Source organism: Macaca nemestrina, chromosome 12, assembly GCF_043159975.1.
Source record: "Macaca nemestrina isolate mMacNem1 chromosome 12, mMacNem.hap1, whole genome shotgun sequence".
NCBI lineage: Eukaryota > Metazoa > Chordata > Mammalia > Primates > Cercopithecidae > Macaca > Macaca nemestrina.
The window spans coordinates 53264980-53285809 of NC_092136.1; the positions used below are offsets into that span (position 1 = coordinate 53264980).

Sequence of the window (20830 nt, forward strand, 5' to 3'; positions counted from 1 at the left end):
GGCTGGTCTCAAAGTCCTGACCTCAGGTGATCCACCCACCTTGGCCTTCCAAAGTGCTGGGATTACAGGTGTGAGCCACAGTGCCCAGCCTTTTTTCCTATTTTGAAATATTCTTTAGAATAAAAATATGCCATTTTTTCAATTAAAACAGTCTACCCACTGTTGAACATCTGTGCACCCTCATCATTGCTGCCTCTCAACACAGCTCCTGGGAATTTTTTCCCTGGTGCTCAACAGAAGCTGAGACCAACATGTGCCTGCAGTCAAGTCAGGAGGGCAACATACGGGATAAGAGCAAGCACTTGGGCCTCACTATGCAAGCCAGGAACCGCAGCTGCAAGGCTAAGTGTCACTCTAGGGCGGGAAAGCAGTATTTAAAACAAGGCCGTCGAGTTAGAAATAGTCTTCCAGACATGTCCTGTGGTGGAAACAGAAATTGGTGTAATTTTTCTGGAGGTAATTTAACATTATGTATTATGACTTTAAAAATGCTCCCACCCTTTGGCCCTAAAATACCACTCTTGGGTATTTATCCTAAAGAAGTAATTATGGCTACAAGCAGGGAGAATGCATCCAGCTGTATTAATATCAGTGGGAAAACGGAAAACAATCTAAAAATCCATTATCAGTTAAATAAATTGTGGTAGATCCATATAATGTCACATTATATAGTATTAAAAGTGACATATAGAAGAATATTTAATGATCTGTCAATATATACATCTTCCAAACAACATAAACAGGTTGATCTCATTTTTGTTAAAAGTTTTTTATATATACATATATAAAATATTATACACTACTTATTACACATGGACAGACACACACAGAACTTGAACACAGCACAGTGTTCGTGGTTCTTGTCTCTAGGTGGGCAGTGAAAAGACAAAAGTCCCTGCCCTCATGAAGGTTACCTTCATAGTTTCTTAACCTCTCTTTCCCCCGATTTTCCCATCTGTAACATGGGAATAAAAGAATTCTTACTTCAGATGGGTGAGTGAAGATTACAAAGATTAAAATACATAAAGTGTTTAGAAGAGTACAAGACATACAATAAGCATAATAAATGTTAAATGTAAATATTTAAATTTATTTTATCTGCACTTTGTAAATTTTCAATAATGAAAATTACTGTTGTGAATTAGAAAAAAAAAAAAAAAAAAGGAAGAAATCCCTAAAGCCCCAGATCAAGGACCTTGGTAACTCAGCAGCCTGTCCCTGCCACCCTCATCCTAAGCGGAGAGGTGCCACAGTGTCCTCAGGTTTACATCCAGGGAAGGTAACCGAGACAGGAGGAGACAGAACTTTTCCCCCAGGAGTTGTGCCTGCCACATTCCTTATGGAAGCAGCCACTGTGACTTTGTAAACAAGCCCAGCTCTTCAAAAGCCCCAAGGCATCACAGGGAGCTAGCCACCTAGATGAGATAATTATTCCCTCTGACCTAGTAATCCATCTCAGTTCTGGAAATCTATCTAAGGGGAGTAATTCAAGAGAAGCAAAAAGAGGCACAAGCTAAACATTCAGTTTTGTGCTATCTGATATTAGAAATAGTTAGGGAAACATCCTAAAAGGATAGGCATCAACATCAACCTAGGATTTAAGTTAACTATGGGATATCTACCCTATGAAATAGAAACAACTACCAAAAATTTTAACTACAAAGACCATGAGGGAATGTAGAAAATACGTGTGATGTAAGATCAAGAGAAAAATAACAAAACACAAAAGTGTATTATGACTTGGGCCGGGTGCAGTGGCTCATGCCTGTAATCCTGGCACTTTGGGAGGCCGAGGCGGGTGGATCACCTGAGTTCAGGACTTTGAGACCAGCCTGACCATGGCAAATTCCCGTCTCTACTAAAAATACAAAAATTAGGTGGCCGTAGTGGGGCACCCCTGTAATCCCAGCTACTAAGGAGGCTGAGGCAGGAGAATTGCTTGAACCCGGGAGGCAGAGGTTGCAGTGAGCCGAGATCGTGCCACTTCACTTCAGCCTGGGCAACACAGCAAGACTCTGTCTCAAAAAAAAAAAAAAAAAGTGTATATGACCTGACCAAGCAAAATGATGCAGTGATGTAACTAGTAACAAATGAAACAAGTGAAATGAAACAAACAAATGAAAACAGTTAGATTAGCATGGTAATATGAGTGATGATTTTTCTTGCACACATTTCCCTATAAGAAATTAAAGTAAGCATAAACCAAACCATTCAAAGCCGCTGGAGACAATGTTCTTCATGTGGCTTTAAAAGACCCTGTTCTAGGCCAGGTGTGGCGTGGTGGCTCGTGCCTGTAATTCTGGCAATCTGGGAGGCCGAGGCGGGTGGATTGCCTGAGCTCAGGAGTTCGAGACCTGCCTGGGCAACATGGTGAAACCCCATAGCTAGTAAAATACAAAAGAAATTAGCTGAGCATGGTGGCACACGCCTGTAATCCTAGCTACTCGGGAGGCTGAGGCATGAGAATCGCTTGAACCTGGGAGGTGGAGGTTGCAGTGAGCCGAGGTCGCACCACTGCACTCCAGCCTGGGCAACAGAGAGAGACTCTCTACAAAAATAATAATAATAATAATAATAATAATAATAATAATAATAATAAAAGACTCTGTTCTTCTATCTCAGCCTTTCCCAGATTGGGTGCCATGATAAGTTAAATGATGTTTGACTTATTTTTTTTTGGAGGTGTACAGGGAGGTGGTCCATATTCAAAGGAGTAAGAGATAGGATCAAACCAAACTAAGCAGCAGTCTTCATTAGAGGACTTCTCTAATGTTTATGACTACTGTGGATTTTTAAAATGCAGACACATTTCTCAAACTAGTCATCAACCTCCCTGCGCTGCCTTGTTCTCCCCCATTGACAATACTAGCATTCCTGGAACACAGGGAAACAGCCCCTCTCCTTGATAGCATCTAGGGCCCAGAGCAGGCCTCCCTCCTCCTGCCCTCAGGTGTCTCCCTCTGCGGGCAGAGAATGCCCTGTGCCCTGTTCCCAGCGTCACACTGCTGTGCAAAGTAGCTCACCACGCTGTGCACGAAAATGTGTAATTTTGTTGAGGAGGCACTTGGTGTCTCAGCCCCAATGTCAGATGTTAGAGACCTGCTGGAGAGATTGTGACTGGCAGTTACTGGGTTTCTAACTTTAGAGGTGAAGATGCCTTTTTCTTTCCCAAGTTTGAAAGGTTTTTTCTCTTTTTTTTATTCGTAGGGGGCTGTTGATTTTAAGTTGTATAAGTTAGACGCAATAAAGCATAGTACTTAACCCCTTAATACCTAAAGGCAAAACACAGTCTAATCTAATCTTTTATTAATCTAAGTTCCTATTCTTATCTATTACAATAAACTTTGTAATCCAGTTGTTATTGCTAGATTCACCTAATCCCGATTAATTCTGATAGGGACTCATTAAGTCTGTATTAGACACCAGGCCTTTGAAGCAGCAAATGAACTAATAATTTATAAACTAATAATTATTATAAACTAACAATGTATGCTTTCTGAGGTCTCTGAGCTATGCTAGCTGTAAAAAACTGAATTTTAACATCTTGTTCCAGTGCCTATGATCTCAGCCATATCTTTGCTCTTTCTAGAAAATGAAGGGGGGTTAGAAAGGTGTGGGCTTTGCAATAGACAGAGCTGAATCCTTGCTCCCTGCTTCTCAGCTGTGTGGATGTGGGGACCTCAGCTTTCCAAGCCTCTCCAAGCTGCAGACAACAGCTTTCTCAAAAGGCTGAGCTGGGACTTAGAAGAAAGTAGCTCAGTGAATGAGTTTCCTTCCCTTTGCCATTTCACATGAGGTTTCTATGGAAAGCCTTTTACAGAAGAGGAACGTGAGATTTTGACATTTTGTTATTTTCCCCCAAGGGTACGTATGGAACTTCTTCCAAGTTCTAAGGAAGCGGAGCATCTTGTTCAAAGATAAATGAGTTTGGCCCCCCTGCCCCGAAGCCTGCCAAGCTTATGGATGGCTTCTTGGGGAAGCCCCATAGCAGGGACCACAGGCATTGTTTAATGGTGCCCCTTTCCTTTGTTCAACTCACAATCCACATTCCACTTGATGCTTCTGGGAGGAAGTTTCAGGGTTTCATTGATCTTCTCCAGGACAGTCTGCAGTTTTTGCTTCTGAGCAATCTCTGACTGGGTGACCTCAGCCACATTTAGCTTCTCGCTCTCCAGTTTCTCTGAGGGTGACAAGGGAAAAGAGAACAGCCGTTATGCTGGGCCCCGGACAACCCTACCGCATGCACTTACTCACTTATTCGGTCTCTCATGCACTCAAGCATGCATGCACTCTCGCAACAATAGATACTGGATGCCTACCAGCAGAGGGACACTGCTGTCCCCTCATCACCTTATGGTGGCACCAGCAGCATCAGTACTGTAAGAGCCTGGTGATCATGACTTGAATCCCCAGATCCCAGGGGCATTTTACCTAGCCTGTCATATTTGAACTCTCTTATTCCGGAGTTTTCTCCTTTTCAATTCTACCTTCTCCAGGGACATCTCTGTGCTCCGACTAGAAAACCTTCTCTGTAGAGTGAGTCAAGGCATTTTGTACATTCCTGTAGTACAGTCTGTGTCACATCCAATCATATTTATCTGTTTTAAGTACCTTCTTTCCATTTAAACCCACCTGGAAGGTAACTTACTTAATGTGTCATATTTAATCAATTCTAAGGCACATACTTTTCACACTTTAACATCCCTAAAGTCAGGTTGGGTCTTACTGGCATCCTACAATGGCTGCCAGCTAGGTGGAAGGTCTAAGAGTTATCATTGTTTCCATAGGCGTGAACTTGCTCATAGCTCTTCATAGTATGATTACTTACATGTCTCAATCAGCCTACATGAGCACCTTCAAAAAGTATAAAATAAAAATCAGCAACAAGAAAGCATTGAGTAATAGCTTAAAGTGATTTTTCACTTTCTGAGTGGTACTTATATAATGGTGTGTTTTACAATCAATGGTTTTTTTATGCAATGACATAGCACCTTAATACTTAAAGGAAAAACTCAGTCTAATCATTTTATTAATCTAAATTCATATTTTAATCTATTACAAAGAAAAAAAACAACTTTGGACTCCTTAACAGGAAATTGGTTGTCTACTACTAGAACTCACCTAATTGGTTCTAATTCATTTAAGATTGACAGAACTGCACACATTTAAAATATCTTTTCTAATTTATAAGGGCTGCTATACAAACAAATTTTTTTTTTTTTTTTTTTTTTGAGACGGAGTCTTGCTGTGTCGCCCAGGCTGGAGTGCAGTGGCCGGATCTCAGCTCATTGCAAGCTCCGCCTCCCGGATTTTTACGCCATTCTCCTGCCTCAGCCTCCCGAATAGCTGGGACTACAGGCGCCCACCACCTCGCCCGGCTAGTTTTTTGTATTTTTTAGTAGAGACGGGGTTTCACCGTGTTAGCCAGGATGGTCTCGAACTCCTGACGTCGTGATCCGCCCGTCTCGGCCTCCCAAAGTGCTGGGATTACAGGCTTGAGCCACCGCGCCCGGCCACAAACAAATTAAATTTTACTATGTATCAATATTTCTCCTAATGCTTACATTATTTATTTTTAAATAACTGTGGTTTATCTAAGCCAATGCCCCTTGAGTCATTCTTTGAAGATAAAGTTGCCCAATGGAGAATTTATGCAGGTTCTGTGGATTTGCGAATTTTTTTTAAGCACCTCAGTAGGATAATCTCAAGCTATTCTTACCTGTGATGGCCTGAAATGTTTTCCTTAGTTGTTTCAAGCCATCTCTATCTCTAAAGTTCAGGGATTTAACAAGAATATATCTAAATGTCTTCTTCTTACATCTTGAAGAGACCTTGTGTGTGCCTTATCCATTTTTAGGCTGAATTCTTATCTTGGATCCTCTCCTACTAAAAAAATGACAAGTTATTTTCTTTCACTTTTTCCCATTATTTTTGGATGATGTAATTGTCTCTATAGAAGCAAATTATTTTAATCTTACTTTGCAACTATAAGCACTGGATAGAGGCTGCCCAAAATGCTAGGTTAAGAACCTTCTGGTCTTGTCTTGGCTCAGAGGAAAAGATTGCAGGCAAAGATTACTGATGACTGTTGTGAGAGAGGGTTGGGTGGGGAGGAGAGGAGTGAGGAGGAGCCATTTATTTGCTAGCTCTGCTGTATTACATCATTGTCTATAAATTTTCATATTTAAAATTTGGCATTGAACAGATTTTCAGCTTAGGTCTCTGAGTCTGTTTTCTAGGTCAATAACTTTTTCTTGCGCAGTTGTCTATTTCATCCTTATTTTTTTTAAAATGGTGTGACATAAGAAATATACATCTTGTCTCCTTGATCCCCCTTCCTAGCACAGAGCTCCTAAAACCCTTGTAACTTTCTGAAAGATGATAGTGGCATCTTTTGTTATAATATTTGGGTTTTGTCCCCAGTTCCTGAAAAAGCTCTAAAATGATTAAGGTAAAAGGAACATCTTTTGTTTTTCATAACACGCCCCTTTCACCTACATCTGAGTTTATGTTAATGAGGCAACTTTTGGAAAGCTCTGAGGATGGGGGAGCTGATTGCCAGGAGAACCAAGCATATGATTAAAGGATTGGAACATTCAGCCTCATATCCCCAACCCATGAGAAAGGGGAGGGAAGCTGGAGGTCACCTATCAATGGCCAGTGATTTAACCAATTATGCCTACTTAATGACACTTCATAAAAACTCTGGCCGAAAATGTTCAGAGGACTTCCTGGTTGGTAAATATATGAAGGTGCTGGAGGGTTGTGCACATGAGAAGGCATGGAAGCTCTGTGCTTCTCCCACAAACCATGCCCTATGCATCTCTTCCTCTTGGCTGATTTTGAGTTTTATCCTTTATAATAGACTAGTAAACCTAAGTGCCTTCCTGAGTTCTGTGTGCCATTCTAGCAAATAATCATATCTGAGGAAGGGGTTTTGGAACCCCTGATCTATTATAGCTAGTTGGTCAGAAGTACGGGAAGTCTGAACTTGGCAAATGCCAACTGAAGTGGGGACACTCTTGTGGCACTGAGCCCTTAACCTGTGAGGGCTGTGCTAACTTTGGGCCAGTAGTATCAAAATTAAATTGTAGGACACCCTGTTGGTGTCCATAGAGAACTGGAAAATTGCTTAGTGTGGAAAACCCACACATTTGGTGTCAGAAGTGTTAGGAGTTTAGAGAAATGTGTTTTCCATTATTGGATTTCACACCTTACTTACTGAAGCATCCATTGCTTTTCTGTTTCCACTAATATATTTAACTAGTCTATGATACTAAAATTGTAGTGCATTCTTCCTAAAATTAAATTTTTTCCTTTTTTTTTTTTTTAGCATCTGGTATTTCTTATTTAGGAGAAGCATTTTTGTGGCTTTGTTTTGCATTGCAAATGTTTTATGGAATGTAATTCTGCTTTACTTCTTTCCATTTTAGTCATTATGCTTTGGGTTTATCTTCCTGCTTTTAATTTTGGCTGTTGGATATTTTATTGTAGGCATTGATATTGATATTAAGTTGATTTGCATAAAAATATATCTCAAAGTAATCCTTATTGTGTGTATATTAATATTCTCTTTCTCTCCTTTTTATTTATTTATTTTTTTGAGATGAAGTCTTATTCTGTTGCCCAAGCTGGAGTGCACTGGCACAATCTCAGCTTACTGCAACCTCCACCTCCCGGTTTCAAGGTATTCTCCTGTCTCAGCCTCCTGAGTAGCTGGGATTACAGGCATGCGCCAACACGCCCAGCTAATTTTTGTATTTTTAGTAGAGATGGGGTTTCACTATGTTGGTCAGGCTGGTCTCGAACTCCTGGACTCAAGAGATCCACCCACCTCAGCCTCCCAAAGTCCTGGGATTACAGGCATGAGCCACCGTACCCGGACTTCTCTTTCTCTTTTAATAAAAATGAGATTATAGTGTATATATATTTTTGCTATTGGCTTTTTTCCACTCATATATATATCATAAGTCTTTTTAGGTCAATATATGAATATAACTCATTCTTTTTCAAAACTGCATATTGCATTATATGACTTATAACTTGACATACAGCCAGGTTATAACCCACATTTTCCCTATTTGTAATAAAGTCGCAATAAACATCTTGTGTGTGTATGTATTATTAATTGATTACTGCTGGTAAACATGAAAGCTATTGCCTTACAGATTTTTTCCTTGTATGTTGTCATCTTACCAAATCCCTTTATTAGTCCTATTGCGGTTTGAGTCTTCAGCATTCTCTGGGTATGCAAATAAAACACTGTTATCTCTATTTTGCAGACTTATGTGACATATTTTAATTTTCTGACATTTTAAATAAAAGATTACTTTGAGAACTTCTGCTATTCCTACCCCTCCTTTATCTTTAAGGTATTCAACCCTTAACACAAAGAGGCCCACTCAAATATTTCTATAGCTTAATAGTAATTTACTCAACGTTAGTAAGGATTTAAAGATAATGTTCTTTTGTGGGCTAATTTCAGCTAGTTCCATAAAGTTTTCTATTGCTGAAGTTTTATTCTTCCAGGAAACTGTTTCTCTCGTTTCCATAGTTACACAAATTGTTCATAACTAATTTAACTCTTCATAAGTATTAGGCATGATTTTGAAATTGATAGGATGTGATTTAGGAAATTTTCTCAGGTGGATTATTTTGTGAATCTTTGAGTTGTTTTTGAAGGTATTACCCAAATTTGCTTTTGGAGAGATTATACATAGAAAACAATGAAACAGTATTCAAAAGTTCTGACGCATACAGACAAGGCAGAATAAACTCAATTACCCTGAATGGTGGGAGAACTGAGATGTTCTAACAAACACAGTTGTCATATATACCACACTATATTAATGTAACCACCCTTCAAGAACTAAAATATGTAAAATACTCTTTCCAGTATGAGCAACTCCTGAGTTGTTTAAAAAATACTTCTGTCTCCAAGTATATTAGGAGAGAAACTTGCACTGTAGTCAGAGAATTTGGTCTGTATACTAATTTGTTGAGGTTTGCTTTATGGACATAGTGAAATTTCGTAAGTGTTCCATGAGCAGTTGAAAAGAATACAGTTTGCAGGGTATCATATGCTACATGCAGATTAGTTAGAGCTGATTGACTGTATTGCTCAAACATTCTCTATGAACTTTTTTCTTAATATGTTATTAAAAAAATATGTTAAAAACTGCCACTGTGATAGGTTTGTCAAATTCTTGAAGTAATGATTATCATTTTAAATTTTTAAGTATTTGATATACAAAAGTACATATAAGTTTAAAATTTCTATATTTTCCTAGTGACTTTAATTTCTTATTAATATGTAGTGACTCTCTGCAGTAATGCCTTTTGCCTTAAAGTCTATTTTGTATGATGTAAAATAGTTACCCCAGCTTTAAAAAATTTAGTCCAGTATACATAATTATTTCCACCCTTTTTCTTTCAACCTTTGTGTGTCCCTCATTTATTAAAACTATCTCAGCTGGGCATGGTGGCTCTACCCCTGTAATCCCAGCACTTTGGGAAGCTGAGGCAGGAGGACTGCTTGAGGCCAGGAGCTGGAGACCAGCGTGGGCAACATAGTGAGACCCTGCCTGTACAAAAAATAAGAAACTTAGCTGGGCATGGTGGCACACGCCTGTAGTCCTAGCTACTTGGAGGGCTGAGATGGGAGGATTGCTTTTGAGCATGGGAGGTAGAGGCTACAGTCGGCTGTAATCATACCACTGCTCTCCAGCCTGGTCAACAGAGCAAGACCCTGTCTCAAAACAAAACAAAACAAAACTATCTCCTGTATATAGTATTTGGCAAGAATTTGTTTTGTTATTTAGTCTGATATTGAGTGTACCAGTATACTTGGATTCACTTCTACCAACTTATTGTGAACTTTCTATTTAGTGGGTTTTCTGATTCTTCTCCCCCTTCCATCCTTGCCTTCTTTGGATTAATGTGTTTATTCTTTCTCATTCCATTTTCTCCCCATGATTAGTAGGGAGGTTATATACTCTGTTTCTATTATTTCAGTATTTATGATAGAAAATTCATCATTCATATTTAACTTAATAAAATCTTAAGCTAATTAGTATCTTTACCCATATGCTAAACAATACAAAGACCTCAGCACGCTTTGACTTCAATCACATAATTCCTGATTTATGTGCTGTAGTTGTATGGGATTCTGATTCTATCTTGTTTTAATTAACAAATTAGATATTATTGTGATTATTCTATATTAATTTAGTTATGGCTTTGATCTACCCACCATGATAATCTTTGTTCACTATTATAGATATTTTTGGGGGGTTCATTTTCCTTCCTATTGTACATTCTTTAGAAATTCCTTTGCGGGGGTCTATTGGTAGTAAACCTTCTCAGTTTGTGTTTATTGAAAATGCCTTTATTTTCTCTCTCTCTTTTTTTTTTTAGACATAGTCTCACTCTGTCACCCAGGCTGCAGTGCAGTGGCTCGATCTCGGCTCACTGCAACCTCCACCTCCTGGGTTCAAGTGATTCTCCTGCCTCAGCCTCCCAAGTAGCTGGGATTACAGGTGCATGCCACTACTGCCTGGCTAAGTTTTGTATTTTTAGTAGAAATCGGGTTTCACTATGTTGATCAGGCTATTCTTGAACTCCTGAGCTCAGGGGATCCATTCGTCTCAGCCTCCCAAAGTGCTGGGATTACAGGCATGAGTTACTGAGCCCGGCCTCTCCTAACTTTTTATCTTTTTATTTTTTATACTGAGTCCCACTCTGTCACCCAGGCTGGAGTACAGGGGCGCGATCTCGGCTCACTGCAAGCTCTGCCTCCCGGGTTCATGCCATTCTCCTGCCTCAATCTCTCGAGTAGCTGGGACTACAGGTGCCTGCCACCACGCCCAGCTAATTTTTCGTATTTTTAGTAGAGACAGGGTTTCACCATGTTAGCCAGGATGGTCTCGATCTCCTGACCTCGTGATCCGCCTGCCTTGGCCTCCCAAAGTGCTGGGATTATAGGCGTGAGCCACCATGCCAGGCAGCCTCTCCTAACTTTTTAAAGCCACCTCTCTTAACTTTAACAGTTTTTTTTTTTTTTTTTGGCTGTGTATGAATTTATAAGTTGATCATTTTTGTCAGCACTTTAAAGACATCAAAGTGTTTTGATATCTTCAATATTAATATCTTTTGGCTTTTTTTGTTCCTTGTGAAAGACAGCTTTCAGTCTGTTGTTCCTTTATAAATAATCTATTTTTTTTCCTCTATGCTTTTAATCATTTGTCTTCAGTGTTCTTAGGTTTCACTGCAAAGTGTGTAGGTGTAGATTTGTCACTACTTATCCTATTTGGGATTCACTGAGCTCCCTGAATCTGAGGATTCATGTCTTTCATCAATTCTAGAAAATTCTCATTCATTATGTTTTCTTTAAATATTTACTATACTCCATTTTCTTTTCTTCTAGAATTCCAATTAGCTATGTATGTTAGATCTACTTAGAATAACCTCTATGTTTTTGAATTCCCTTTCTCATTTTCTATTCTGTTGTCTCTCTATACTGGATTCTGGGTAATTTCTCCAGTGTTCTCTTCTGGTTCATTACTTCCTTCTTTAGCTGTGTCTAATCCACTGAGGTTTCTAGTTTCATTATTATTCATTTTTTCATTTCTAGAAGTTCTGTTTGGTTGTTTTTCATGTCTACCTGTCCAGTCTTAATAGTTTCTTGTTCTTTTATCATTTTCAAGTCTTTAAAAACATTTATTTTGGCATATTAAATATACTCATTTTATATTCTATAACTGAACACTTTTTTTTTCTTTTTTTTAAATAGAGATGGGGTCTCACTATATTGCCCATGCTAGTCTCGAACTTCTGGGCTCAAGCAGTCCTCCCACCTTGGCTTCCCAAAGTGCTGCAGTTACAGGTATGAGCCACCATGCCCAGTCTATAGCTTAACAGTTCCTAATATTTATAGTATTTGTGGGATGAATCTATAGAATATTGTTTCTGTTGACAGTGCTTATGGTGGCTTATGCTCATGTCTTTGGTGATTTCTAATTTTGAGGTCATATTCCTTGGAATTTGTGGTTTGGGCTTAGAGTTCCTTCCTCTTTAAAAGAAGGACATATGTTTGCTTCTGCCATGGGGCACTAGTGACCTGGGACAACTTGTAACCAAAATTTCAATTTAGATTTTTTAAAGTCACAAAAGTAGTGTGAATCCTAGCCTTAAATCTGTGTGAGTATAGACTTTTGATGAGGAGTTATCTGAAGCAGACTTCTTTTTAGTTGTTCTATTCACATCCAAGGCTAAGATATCCTTATTGCCTCTTTCTGTGGGACAACTTTTGCACTCATTGAAAGAGTTGCCCTTCCAAGACCATAGCTCTATTCAGGGGGCTTGAATCCAACCGTTTCTTGTTCAGACTCTACCCAAGACTTGTCTCCTGACTCTGTATGTGTGACCCTTTAAACTTCAGGCTATAGGTCATTAGGAATGATAGGTTATTAGGAATTAGCACGTATCCCACTAGATTTATCCTTCCTTCTTGTTTTGGGAATCAGAAGAATTTCCTTCCTTTTCACACCAGTTTAGCCATCCCATACAAAAATATGTTGTTAAAGGCTTATTCAGATTTTTTAAGTGTGCTATACCAATAAGATTTATCTGAACATCTAGTCAGCCATAACGCTAAAAATGAAAATTGAATTTCTTACTATATTAACTAAGACCTCTAAAACACTTATAATAGTTGTAATAGCCATTATTTCTCGTTTGTCCCTAATACCACATCTTTGATATTTCACTATTTAATATGTTCAGTTAGGTTTTATTTAGTGGTCTTTATCATATTTAAGTAGTTTCCTCTTTCTATTTTACTTGAAATGGCTGTTGAAGTATATCAAATGTTATTTGATATCTACTGATATGTTAATTCAGTTTTGCTCTTGAAATTTACATATGCACTCAACCACTTTCAAAAAGACTGATAATATATAAACAGAGAAAATTCAAGCTGTGAAAACTGTCTCCTCTCCATGGCAGTCCCAAGTTCCCTAGTCCCATTCCATAGAGACTATTACCAGAAATATTCAATGCACACACAGACATTATATGTGTCCCTTGACACACACACATAGTCATTCTCTACCATGCTTTTTTCTACGTAGTAAGACATTTGAGAGCTTCTCTATTATTTATAAAGAATAATAAAAAAAACTTTCATCTAACTTTTGAGTTTCTGAGATGAGAAAATGCCTCTTTCAGTTTAAGAATAGCAGCATATGGGCTGTGTCGGGCTGCAGGAGAAGATGGCGGTCTCCACAGGAGTTAAAGTTCCTCGTAATTTTCGCTTGTTGGAAGAACTTGAAGAAGGACAAAAAGGAGTAGGCGATGGTACGGTTAGCTGGGGCCTTGAAGATGATGAAGATATGACACTTATAAGGTGGACAGGCATGATTATTGGGCCACCAAGGACAAATTATGAAAACAGAATGAATATATAGCCTGAAAGTAGAATGGGGACCTAAATACCCAGAAGCTTCTCCGTCAGTTAGATTTGTAACAAAAATTAATATGAATGGAATAAATAATTCCAGTGGGATGGTGGATGCCCGGAGCATACCAGTGTTAGCAAAATGGCAAAATTCATATAGCATTAAAGTTGTACTTCAAGAGCTAAGACGTCTAATGATGTCCAAAGAAAATATGAAGCTTCCACAGCCACCAGAAGGACAAACATACAACAATTAATTTTAGTGGATCTCAAACTTGTCTTAAATCAACAACCTTCTACTCATGTTAATGTTTTGATTCAATATCACAATGAAAAATACCCACACATTAAGTAAAAGAATGCCAGCTGGTAAACATGACCTGGACATCTGTAAGAATATATTTAATACATGTACACCCATTATGTTTTCAGGTAACAGGAGGAAAAATGCAGCACAATTTTTTTTCTCTTGTTAAGGCACTGTCATTTAAACATAAACCTGGAGTACTCGAAATATAATTCAGGTTTACAAGATGAAAGCGTGTGGAGAAGTGTCAGATGGCAGTGGAAGCATGTGTGTTTCTAAAAAGTGAAAATCTCAAGAAAGAAAACAGAAATGGCATGCTTCACCCATCTTGCTTAGTGAAAGAGAGCTGCAGTTGAAATTGTTTAAAAAGTAGCAGGTACAACGAATATTGTCACAGATGTGTTAATTTTTGAAGCGGTGTGAGTGTTGACTACTAGTAGTATCAAAAATATGTTCAGGATTGTTTTGATACCTGTATTTATAATAAAAAATGTTGGGGGGGAGTTGATGAATTTCTGTTAAAAGCTGTTCTTGTGCGTTACATGTAACAGACATGGTAAATATTTGTTTACAGTCTTTGTTTAACCATGCATTTAAGTTTAAGTGAAGTCAACAAAAAGGAAATAGGTGTATGGATATATGATTTTGAGATTAAAGTTAGTCTTAAAATGTAAATAAAATGTGGAATGTGTCCTCAGAGACTGTGCCATTTCTATTATGTTGATGTAGTATATGTACAGTACCTTGCTAGGGAAGCAAAAATTGGAATTATGTAGCTTTTCCTGTATACACACTTTTATTTACCCTATTTTGTGTACTTCTTGTGAATTATAATTTGCAGACTATTTCAGAAAAGCAATTATCTAGTTTAATTTCTTCTTTGGACAAGGAGGAGTCCTAAGTATTATATTTTGAGTTTGATTTCACCAGAAATAATATTATTAAAAAGATCTTTGCATTCTGGCAATTCTTTTAGGATTATGGGTTGCAAATTATCCAAATACATATCCCATTTTTTAAATCATAAAAAAAATAGCAGCATATATCAACAATCCTAAAATCAGACTATTATAGGAGGAGGATCTTCAAGCAGTGCTATTCAACAGAACTTTCTGCTATGACATCAATGTTCATTTTTTAATTATCCAATATGGTAGCTACTAGCTACATTTGGCTATTGAGCACTTGATATCTAGCTGGTGTAACTGAGAAAATCAATGTTCCATTTTAATTGCTTTTAACAGCTGCATGTGGCTATTGGTTGCTGAACTGGATAGCTCAGCCATAGAGGTTTGTAAAGCCACCTTCCTGACTTTACAGGAGAGTGATCAGAGTAGCAGAGGTATGTTTTAGTGGTGAAACCAAGATTGGAACTGAGATCTCCTGTTTCTTCATTCCTGCTTCAATTTTAGCATAGCTGCCACTTCAGCCCAGCATTTTGGGGCATAGAAAAGTGACTCTCAAAGTAAACAAGATCAAACTCTTCAAGATGCACCTCCTCCTGGGGTTCATGGAGTCATCCCCATTCAACATCCACCACATAGAATCAGCCTGGTTTACTCTGGCTACTCATTCCCTATATCTCTAGGTCCTCTTCAAGCTTTTCCCCATCCAAACTGTCACTCCTCTAGTTTGACACTATCCTTTTCTCATGAGGAGATGCTCTGCTGGAGTTCCTTCCACTGTCTCTGAGCAACCCCCATACTGCTCCTATGTTATTTCCTAAAGCCCCATTTCTGATTGTGTTGTTTTGCTCATAAGCCATCACTAGTTGCCACTACTCAAACAATACAGTCTAAAACTCTTAGTTCACGGTCCTCTAATGTGAGCTTCATCTTCTTCCTTTATTTTATTTATTGTTTTGAGACACAGTCTCACTTTGTCTTCCAGGCCAGAATGCAGTGGTGCGATCTCAGCTCACTGCAACCTCTGCCTCCTGGGCTCAAGTGATCCTCCTGCCTGAGTCACCTGAGTAGCTGGGATTACAGGCGCCCACCACCACGCCCCACTAATTTTTGTATTTTTAGTAGAAATGAGGTTTCATCGTGTTGGCCAGGCTGATCTTGAATTCCTGGCCTCAAGTGATCTGCCTGCCTCGGCCTCCTGAAGTGCTGGGATTACAGGCATGAGCCACTGCAACCAGCCTCTATTTATTTTATTTTTATTTTTATCTTTGAGACAGAGTTTCGCTCTTGTTGCCCAGGCTGGAGTGCAATGGTGCGATTTTGGCTCACTGCAATGTCTGCCTCTCGGATTCCAGCGATTCTCCTGCCTCAGCCTCCCAAGTAGCTGGGATTACAGGTATGCGCCACCATGCCTGGCTAATTTTGTATTTTTAGTAGCGATAAGGTTTCTCCATGTTAGTCAGGCTGGTCCTGAACTCCCGACCTCAGGTGATCCACCCACCTCAGCCTCCCAAAGTGCTGGGATTACAGGTGTGAGCCACAGTGCCGGGCCCTTTATTTTAAATAGACTTTTCATTTTAGAATGGTTTTTAGATTTATATAAAAGTTACAAACAGTACAGACAGTTCCTATGCACTCCGAACTCAGTTTCCCCTCCTACTGTTAACATCTCACATTACTATGGTACATATGTCACAGCTATTTATGTATGACATTAGTACATGACTGTTAACCCCGTATCTTATCTGGATTCACTAGGTTTTTTCTAATGCCCTTTTTCTGTTTCAGGAAACGGTCTAGGATACAACTTCTCTTCATGTCTCCTTAGCCTCCTCTGTTCTGTGATGGTTTTTCACACTTTCCTTGTTTTTACCATGACCTTGACAATTCTGAGAAGGGATGGTCAGGACTGCTTGGTTGTTCCTACATTTTTCCCACGGGTAGGCCGGGGAGGAAGACCACAGAAGTGAAGTAACCTTTATTTATATCCTCCCCCTACCCTATCCCCACTTCCACACCCGAATCACGGGAAGCCTGTCACTAAAATCAGCCACTCAAGGATTTGTGGAATTAATTGCCACCTTTTTTGAAGGGGTTGTATCTACATAAAGTATTTGAAATTCTATAAGGAAGAGTTGTCTTTTTGTTCCCGTTTATTTGTTCAGTTATTTATTTATATCAGTATCAATTTAAGGATATTTATATTAGACTTTGGATTATAATCCAATACTACTATTATTAATTTTCCCCCAAATAATTCCAGCTTTAGCCACTGGGAGCTCCCTCAGGTTGGTTTTGGACATTTTCAATGTGTGGCTGCGTGTATATATATTTTTTCTTAGCACTTCTTTTTGGCACTGCAAGATGCTCTAGGCTCATCTATATTCCCTGCCCCAGGTCTAAAATAAGGCATTTCTCCAAGAAGTCCTGGTTTATCCTGTTGGTGCTAAAAACCACGACCTGGGAGCTGGGTCTCATTTTCTTTGTTAGCCTCATATCCCAGTCACCCAACCCTGATGGTCACCTACCCACTGGCTCCTGGACGCTACAGCATTTTCCCTCCATTAGCACCAAAATTAACAGAGGCTTCCTGGAAACTCTTTTGTTGTCTTGGCTAAAGTGCCCTTTCTCCTTCCTTATATGTTTGAGATCTTTTTCTGTAAGGCCCCATTCAAAATGCCCCCTCTGGCTGGGTGAGGTGGCTCATGCCTTTAATCCCAACACTTTGGGAGGCCAAGGTGGGTGAATCATTTGAGCCTAGTAGTTTGAGACCAGCTTGGGAAACATGGTGAAATCCCATCGCTATAAAACATACAAAAATTAGTTGGGTGTGGTGGTGCACACCTGTGATCGCAGCTACCTGGGAGGCTGAGATGGGAAGATCTCCTGAGCCCGGGGAGGGCGACACTGCAGTGAACTATGACTGTGCCACTGCACTCCAGCCTGGGCAACAGAGTAAGGCCCTATCTCCAAAAAAAAAAAAAAAAAAAAAAAAAGTAACAAAAATAAAACACCAAAATACCCCCTCTTCCCTGAAACCTTTCCCAAAACCTTTCCCAAACTCCTACTTGATCTCTTACAGACCTGTATACTACCAGGCTGTGACTTTCCAGAACTCACAATTTTCAAAATGCCCCCTCTGGCTGGGTGAGGTGGCTCACACCTTTAATCCCAACAGAGGACAGCAATATGACACATTTACTTTTATATCCCTAAACTCAACAGTTAGCATATAGCACACCAAATGGTTTTTGCCTAGTGGATATTATTATCAGACTAGATTAAGATCAGTGTAAATTGCACCCTTTAGGGTCTATCAGGGAAAAAGAAAACCACACACACAAAACAAAACAAAACAAAACAAAACAAAACAAAACAAAACCATCCTCCTGTAGAACTTGATTGCCACAGGCAACCTTTTGGTCTGAAGCCTGAAGAATGATACCTGTTTCAGTCACATGTTATTGTGAAAACCAGAAGGAAGAGCCCTGGAACCTTATGACTCTCATCCCTGAATATAGGCCTTTTCTGTTCCCAGCACATGTACCTGTTCAAAGATAAGGATCAGTCAAATGAAACATACCATAAGGAAATTCACATAGACATCCCAAGCCAGGAAACCTCAATAAGAAACAGGCAGTGGGCCATGTTCACATGAAATGATGAATTATATTGTGTAGGCATCGTCCTGGAATCGCTTATCCCATCTCTCACTCAGTCATACCTACTGCCTAAGTGTTGTGAATGTAAATATAACCAGGTGACCGTGGACATAACCGCATAATTGAGGCATTGGGAAATGTGTCCCAACTTTGGATGATTCTGTGACTTTCTTATTGATGCCATGGAGTAAGAGAATATTCTGGGAAACCTAAGGCTCTTTCCTCTATCAATCACCCTGGAAGGGGGTAATCCTGGTCAAGAAATGAGGTGTTTTGGCTGGGGTAGGAAGGAACTTCCTCCTCATTCTGGGGTTGGGAAACTTTCGCTCTGAAGTTTGGAAAGGGCTGGGGCTGCTCCCGTGAGAGGACGAAGTGTATGTCATGAAGAAGCAGGCCAGCGTTGCCAGTGGCTACTATTTTCTTGGCAGCAACACCAATAGTGCAGAGAAGTGGCCAGTGTCCCCACAGCAGGGTTGCTGTCCCTGTGGTCTCTCTGGATGATGGCGATGCCCCTTCCCCGAGCTCCCTGGCCCACCTGCATTCATCTGCAGCTGCAGACAGCTCCTAGCACATTGATGGCCATCTCTGGCCTCTTCTTGTAACCACAGAAGCACAACCTGGAAGTTTTTATTTCCTGCACAGGCAACCCTCAACCACAGGGGGAAAGGAGCCGTAGGATAAATGCCCTTGTTACCTTGCACTGGGAAGGGTGATTCTGAGATGTGTTGTTACGTGGTTTCTCAGAGGGCCCAGCTATGAGCCCTGGTTGAAATAGGGCTGCTGTTCTGATTAACATACTCATGTTTGGCACTTTTCTCTTCCCCTCTTACATGCCCTACTCAGTTATTTGTACGTTTTAAGGTTACCTTCCATATAAGCTTCCTCCACCCATGTCCTTGTCTCAGCATCTGCTTTGGGAAAACCTAAACTAAGATCTGATGCCAGGGCAAGTGGGAAGACCCAGGGAATATAGGCAGCAATGGGGCAGCTGGGTTGGGCAGCTAAGAAAGAAGGACTAGGGAGAGGCTCTTCTGATAGAATCTACCAGAAATGCCTGGGGCCTCTGAGAAGGGTGATTTTCCTGCAAGGAAGGCAGACACTGCTGTGAGCAAGGGGCATGTGGCCACACAGAGGTAAGCCAGGTATGCTGTTGCTCCCCATTGAGCTCATGATTGGAGAACACCCAGCCAGTCCTTGCCAGCCAAGGTCACATGGAATCTCAAGGATGCTCACCTGTTCAGGCTTTCACCACAGCAATGAAACATATACAACCCTCTATCAGGAGGTCCCTGCCTAATATGGTTTGGCTGTTTCCTCACTCAAAACTCACCTTGAATTTTAATAATCCCCATGTATCAAGGTGGACATAACTGAATCATGGGGTAGTGAATAAGTCTCACAATATCTGATGGTTTTATAAATGGGAGTTCCCCTGCACAAGCTTTTTTGCCTGCCATCATGTAAGACGTGACTTTGTTCTTCATTCGCCTTCAGCCTTGATTGTGAGGCCTCACCAGCCACGTGGAACTCTGAGTCAATTAAACCTCTTTCCTTTTTTTTTTTTTTGAGATGGAGTCTTGCTCTGTCACCCAGGTTGGAGTGCAATGGTGCGATCTCAGCTAACTGCAACCTCTGCCTCCTGGGTTCAAGCGATTCTCCTGCCTCAGCCTCCCGAGTAGCTGGGATTACAGGTGCCTGCTACCATGCCTGGCTAATTTTTGTATTTTTAGTAGAGATCGGGGTTTCACCATGTTGGTCAGGCTGGTCTCAAATTCCTGACCTTGCGATCCGCCTGCCTCGGCCTCCCAAAGTGTTGGGATTACAGGCGTGAGCCACTGCACCCGGTCCGCTTTCCTTTTTAAATTACCCAGTCTCGGGTATGTCTTTATGAGCCGCGTGAGAACAGACTAATACACTGCTACACCTTCTCACACACTTCTTCCTCTAGGTTCTGGGTCTTTGTTCCACAATGTAATCAACATGGCTTCCTGGATTCCATGTCCTTTTCTTTTTCTTTTTTTTTTTTTTGAGACAGTTTCGCTCTTGTTGCCCAGGCTGGAGTGCAATGGCATGATCTCGGCTCACTGCAACTTCTGCCTCCTGGGTTCAAGTGATTCTCCTGCCTCAGCCTCCCAAGGAGGATGCACCACCATGCCTGGCTAATTGCATTTAGAAGAGACGGGGTTTCACTGTGTTGGTCAGGCTGGTCTTGAACTCCTGACCTCAGGTGATCCACCCACCTCGGACTCCCAAAGTGCATGGATTACAGGTGTGAACCACCATGCCTGGCCCCATATCCTTTTCTTGATGTCAGTGTGTGTGCTCCTGGGCTACCAGAGGCCCCTATGCCATTTCCATCATCTTCTAAGTGCTAGTGTTTCATAGTTACTTTACTAATCTCAAACTCAGACCCTGCCAGCTCGCTGCCCAACCAACTCAGTATTAAGGAAGCTCAAGCCCCAGTATGATTAGAAACTGGATTTCTGGGAACAATCATGCC

At 40.3% G+C, this 20830-nt stretch overlaps 1 protein-coding gene and 1 pseudogene across 2 annotated transcripts in view; one reads left to right on the plus strand and one right to left on the minus strand.

The window, feature by feature from the left end:
* The window catches only part of LOC105486898 (parvin alpha), a 168443-nt gene that overhangs the window by 34885 nt on the left and 112728 nt on the right, over positions 1 to 20830 (minus strand). For both annotated transcript variants that reach the window (XM_011750004.2, XM_011750005.2), the window contains exon 5: positions 4040 to 4180. In XM_011750004.2, the coding sequence (XP_011748306.1) occupies positions 4040 to 4180 (141 nt within the window). The remainder of the gene's footprint in view (positions 1 to 4039; positions 4181 to 20830) is intronic.
* LOC105486897 (ubiquitin-conjugating enzyme E2 variant 2 pseudogene) lies at positions 13254 to 14362 on the plus strand (annotated as a pseudogene).